At 40.2% G+C, this 6296-nt stretch overlaps 1 protein-coding gene across 1 annotated transcript in view; it reads right to left on the bottom strand.

The window, feature by feature from the left end:
- The window catches only part of TNFAIP8 (TNF alpha induced protein 8), a 26185-nt gene extending 21823 nt beyond the window's left edge, over positions 1–4362 (bottom strand). The window contains exon 1 of the mRNA XM_009278142.1: positions 4327–4362. Coding sequence (XP_009276417.1) covers positions 4327–4357 — 31 coding nt within the window. The 5' untranslated portion in view covers positions 4358–4362. The remainder of the gene's footprint in view (positions 1–4326) is intronic.
- Between the last annotated feature and the right edge of the window lie 1934 nt (positions 4363–6296).

The raw sequence follows: 6296 nt of genomic DNA, 5'->3' as shown, positions 1-6296 counted from the left end.
GGGTTGTCGAGCATTGGAACAGGCTGCCCAGGGAAGTGATTGAGTCACCATCCCTGGAGGTATTTAAAAGACGTGTAGATGTGGTGCTTAGGGACATGGTTTAGTGGTGGACTTGGCAGTGGTTAACAGTTGGACTTGATGTTCTTAAAGGTCTTTTCCAACCTAAATGATTCTATGATTCTATGATTATGGACTCCCATTGACATTTTGGATGGCAGAGGTGGCCTGTAGGAGCACAAGAGCAGACAATTTGTTATCTAAATGAACATGATTCTACCCTGGAAAACTTTCACACAATGAGAGGTGACTGCAAAATGTCAAAGCAAATCCATGACTACTTACAGGAGGGAGTACTGACTTCTCAAAACAGTGAGTGCTCTGTGATTTTATAACCCCTGTGTCTCTGTTCTGAGCTCTAAAAAGAACAAAACAGGTGAACTCATTCCTCAGTAATGTCATTCGGATTAAAAAATGCTAATTGTGTCTAAAAAAGCTCTGAGCATTTGCAGGAATGCAGAGAGATCTTTCTCCCATGATATGTGGTACTTAAAACTAAGTATGATGAAGGTGCAATGCAGGCTCTCACTGCTTCTGAGTTTGTAATACAAAGTCCATTGTTTCATAGGCTGTTACATTCACTCTGATATGTTATTATTGTACTTTTCCTTTGAGACATTAGATTTATCTCCTGTTGTTTTCTAAATATACAGCATAAAACCTGTAGAACGAAGCTGAAGTTTTCTGAAGCTTTACATAAAATACTGTTTCCGTCTATTGAAGAAATACTATGTAAGGAATCAATTAACACCACAATAATTTTAACCCGTATTGGCATGTATTTAAAAAGGTAGATTCATGATATATATTTTTAATATGACAGCATTAAGAACATTTTCTTCAGATCGCAGAAAGGAATGAAGTCAAGTAACAGCCTGAAACCATTTGTTACCTTCCTTGGTACATGACATGCCACCATGCAACACCAGATTGAAATTATGCCATGCAGTTAAATGTTACAGTCGTCTTCTTGACTTTACCATGCTCTTTGTTTCATCCAGGGCAAAAGTAACTATAACAAAATGTGCCAGGGTTATTTATATCATGACAGTTGTTGGAATCTGTAAATGCAACACAGATTGATGCCACACACACACCAATGCACACACATACACATGCACACACACGTATTTACCACAGCATTGTGGTATACAGGTAAGTACAAAGATTGTTCTAATGTTACTAAGCAGCATGACGGGAGAGAAAAAAATGTTTCATGTTACCATTCTAATACGGACCATGCAGAGATCAAAGGCAGAAGCTGAAAAGCCCAGATACGCTGCTGCATACCCCATATCCAGCAATTAGTACAAAATACAGTGAAGTAATGATTGTCTTCTAGCAATGTCTTTTCACTACCAGTTCCTGCTAAAAAATGTAAGATTTGACTTGAGGTCAAAGACTCTACCTTTATTCAATTAATTATAAAAAAGAAAATCTTCAGGAGTTAGCCATTCAAAACTGACCCTGATTTTGGGTTTCACTGTAACAATGGGTATAGTTCATTTTTTACAGTAGTAAAACCTATGGTCTTTGATCTTGTTATGCAGATTTTAAAAAATAATCCATATTTACCCATTAAATCTACTTCTTAGACATCCCAGTGTTCTCCAAATACTACAATTCACTTGTATAAAGTAGCTGGAAGTGAAGTATTGCTCACTTCAGCATCAGAACATCTGTGCCCTCAACCTTCCTTTTGCTTCAGGCTGATCTTCCAACACATGGTCCCAGAGTCACACCTGGAAGCTGCAACTGAATTTCAGAGCTCCTTGTATATCCTTTCACTCGCTCCTGGCCAGTGACGCTTCCCTGGCCACCTGAGCATCTCTGCTTTAAGGAAAATAGCAAAGTTCTGCCTTTGCTTACAAACAACATTAAAATAACATTTTTCCTGTAGCCTTCTCCTCCTTTCACTTTTTAACATGTAGCAGATTAACCACTATGCTTTCATCGCTAGCTTTGGCCTTGACATGTACAGAATTTGTTAAAATAACTATTTTATAATTGTCCAAATGTACCCTCTACCCTTTCCATAATCAGTCACAGACCTTTACCTACTAATTTCCTGGCTGGGCCTCATAATTTGTGGGTAAGTCAGAAAGTGACGTTCAGTCTTGCACCTAAAGGAAAAATCAACCACCCCCCTGCTTTGGTAAACAACTTAAAAGATTATATATCCTCAGTGTCAAAAGCATGAACCCCAAATTCAATTTGAATTTGTGAAGCATCAATTTTCTTTATGGAAAAAAACACAGTTTCGTGATGAAACAGAGCTAGTTAGTTGAAAGACTCTGAATGCCTATTTTATGCCACATACACTGGACCACTATGAATCCACAGGTATTTGAATGTATTTTTCAGTATTTTGATCAGTGATCTTTCATGCCATATTCAATCAGACTAGGCAAAGTAGTGTAAAAGCTGCAGTTCTACATATTCACCTGTTAATCCCAGTCTTTATTCACATATACACTAAACTCCCTTTTCTCATGCTTCTTCTAAATTATTCCTTTACAGATGGGAATATATTACCAGGAATACATTTACAGACCAACTGAAAAACCTTCTCAGTGATATCTGTACCTTATCTACCCACAATGGCTACTATTTTTATTTTCCATTCTAACCAATTAAAATCACAGGACAGCAAAACCCAAATATTTTCCCAGCTAAAAATAACTAACCAAAAAGCTACCCTTTCTTTCCTGTCTCAGCCACCTGCTCCAAATGCTTTTTTCAGCATGAAGATTCTGGCATCTCAAATTGTTTCAAAAGAAATGCATAGAAAGGCAAAAACATTTTCAGAGCATTTTAAGAATCTGAGTCATCTAAGAAAGTAAGAGGTTTCTTTAAACAAGAAAATTTACATTTCAAATATATCCAACTTGGTAAAATTGTCTGGAGCTTCCTGTATGTAAACCAGAGGATCTTTCATGCTGTGGCATGCATGCTGATCTCTCCTGCTGCAAAACGGAGGGAGAATGCTCACATTGCCATGTTCTTACTCACATACTCTCTTTTTCAAACAGTTTCTACAGAGAAATATTTTTTTCAGTTCTGCTTTTCAGTAAATCTGCCCTACAAGATCTTCTCGGAAAAAAAGAAAAGCTGCCTTTTAGTTCATCTGTTCATTCAACGAGAAAGAAGAAAAAGAAAATGGAGAGCATCGTTGTAATTCTTATCAAAACATAGACTACCGTGCTTCATTACTAACCAGGTTCTATCAGCATTATTAGCATTAAGTTTGATTCAGTCCAACCTGATTTTTCTGCAAATCAGCAAAATACTCTTTTAAGCAAGTAAGCAGGTAGAGGTGCCTGGTAACGTTATTCTTCAAGTGGGAGAAGTTGTACAGAGTGTGAGGGGAAAACCATCCGGAATATTCTGAAAATTTCTTGTTTTCACCAACTGCAAAATGCTTAGGTTGCCTTACTCCTTGCTTATCTGTTATAGTTTTTTTAAATTCTTTTTCCGAGCCGTACTGGATCTCTGTAAGTTTGAGTCTCCCTAAGGGTTATTTGTAACCATGAAACATCCATTCTGTTCTAAGAAATCCAATGTATAATCCCACTACTGCCCTATTCCCTCTTCTGTATAAATGCTCTTTTGTATATAGGCACTTTCAGGAAATTGCCCTCCTCCTCCCCCGCTTGCTCCCTACTGTCCTACTCTGGCTCCCACCCCCTCCCAATCAACACTAGTGAATAATTGTATTTTTGTTGGAGCACTTCCAGCTCCTCCACACGTTCCACTCTAGAAGCAGTAAATGAAACCCTGCAGCTCTGGCACACTCCTGAGCTTTTAGCACACGCACATGCGTGCCTGCACACGCATGCATGCACGCTCATTCAGACAGGGAAGTAAGCGGCATCAAGCTTAATCCCAAAATAATGACCTTTCACTTCTCCCCCATGCAACTTCCTCTTCTGCTGAAAAATACAGTGCTTCCAAATCCAAAAAATCTTCCTCTTTCGATATTCTACCACCCGCGTTTTGAAACGCCGTTTCTTCCACTTATCAGTATTTCACGTGCAAGTAAATTACCATTGCCAAGACAGACAGATATCCTGGGTGCCAACACTTCAGTCGTTTCATATCCAGCGAAATCGACAGGACTTCTGATGATTTTGCCAAGGCATTTTCCCCTCCCCTTTGAATACCCGAAAGCTAAAGCAAGCAGAAACTCTCCTCCACGCTCACAAAAGCGGCGCTGGCGCTGGTCAGCGTGCACGTTTCCCCTCCTGTGAAAACAGTTAAAAACCGTACCTTCCTTGGGTTCATCAGCCTCCGAACTCATGGTGTCAGCGCAAGGCACTGGGGAGCAGACTACAGCTGACGTGCGATTTTTTGTTTAAAAAAAAAAAAAAAAAGGGGGGGGTTAAAGATACGGGGGGGGGGGGGGGGGGGGGAGAGGGTTGGGATTTTAAGGGGAAAAGTCTGTGAATTCAGCAAATCACAACTAAGCTACTTGAAAAGGATCCCGCCCCTTTCTCAGCTGCACACCAGCGACTGTCTGCAAAAACCAGCACGTTCGCAGAAACCCTCATTTTACTCGCCAGCAGTCGCCGTTTATGCATTTTATTCTCCCCAGTCTGTGGGAAGGGTGGAGTTTCACTTGTTGCAGCTTGCCAACGTGGTATAAGAAAGCAAGCAGGGGAGACCAAAAAAGCCTTGAGCGTGGAGCCGTGTCTGATTGCGGTAACTAACAAATCAGATCGGGGATCTCTTAACTTGCAGGAAAATCTAATTTAAATCAATTATTTTTTAAGCCTAAATTGTATATTTCAACACTGGTTACTATCTGGAATTAGTTCTGTAGTCTCCCTAATTACACTGACTAATACAGGATGACTAAATACATGCTTAAAGGGTGAGAAGCAGCAGCTCTCTTTTGGGTGGTTTAAGCTAAATAATTATTTTTTTCTTTCACTCATGCTCAGTGCATGGTGCCATCTACCCTGAAAGGAGTAATTCACCTTTCCTTCTTAGAAAAGCTATCTGATTTCTTTGTGCTACAGACCCCCCTGCATCCTAGAAAACACCATTATTTTTAATGATTACATGGCATTGTTTTACAGCACAGCAGGAGAACATGGGTCTTTTGCAGCCACCCCCCAACTCACCATGCGTCATACACGCCTTTGGAGAAAAATCAGGGGGAATTACTTGGAAGCCTATTTTCCAGTTGGCACAGCCTCCAGTAAAATCACCATCAAAAGGAACCATCTTTTCCTACTTATTCATTTGATATATTTTTAGCACAGCGAACAGGATAAAACCTCAGTGGAAACGTGTCTGCTCAGACAAAAGGAGAGGCGTGATCTCTCAGAAGAAGTCTTGATGGCGCTGCCAGCTCTGACATGCAACCAAATTGCCACCTACCTCCCCCTCACAGGCACATGCCTGAAGGGTTGTCAGGGTCTTCGTGGAAGTAACAGCTACTAACAGTTAGCGAGCGTGTGTGTTACTGGAGTCAAGTAGAAATAAGTGTATTCCAAGATGAGGTCAGAAAGCACCAAAGCTTTTTTTGAGTGATTTTATTAATGATAAGGACTGTCCTTTGCCATGTACTTCTCCCATGCCTAAGACAGACAGATCTCATTTTAGTTAAAGGCTCTTGGTGGCACTGGCAATTTTTTATTTTGCAATACGCACAACTCCATAGGTCCCTGAAGGACATTCCTCGAGAAGCTAGCTGTCTTCTTCAGGCCTCATCGTCTCCTGCAGTGTGGCAAAGCACAGCAGCTGCATCCTTCAAAGCACAGAGAATGAAAGCGAGTATTTCCCTAAGCGGTATCACAGAAGAAAAAGTAATTACAACACTGGACTACCTAAAGAAGCCACATTTTCAAGTTAAAAAAAAAAAAAAAATTAAAAAATTACTGGTTTGGGGCAATTACTGTTTAGTAGATTGAAACCACTCAAAAAACCCCACACAGAATAGAGGAGGAACAGGAAGAAACATAGTGTTAGTCAAGATGAACTGCAATAGCCTTTGGTGTCCTTTAATCAAAGGGAGTGGTGGTAGAGAGATAAAATAGCCAGAATATAAGCCAGTATCAAGAGCCCTGCGTGAACGGATTTACACAATAGATGGATGCCTTTTCTTATTTTAGATGACAGACAGACACAGAGAGTTAGTGAGCCTTGTGGTTAAACGTCAGCAAGTTCTGCAAATTAAGATTTCTCAAATCTCAGAAACTTCAGACCTCTCTGGACAGATAACAAAAGCCCAA

The sequence above is a fragment of the Aptenodytes forsteri genome, unplaced genomic scaffold (assembly GCF_000699145.1).
Source record: "Aptenodytes forsteri isolate BGI_AS27 unplaced genomic scaffold, ASM69914v1 Scaffold98, whole genome shotgun sequence".
Lineage (NCBI taxonomy): Eukaryota > Metazoa > Chordata > Aves > Sphenisciformes > Spheniscidae > Aptenodytes > Aptenodytes forsteri.
Note: the sequence above shows the minus strand (reverse complement) of the source record. Positions and strands in the feature narration are given on the sequence as shown.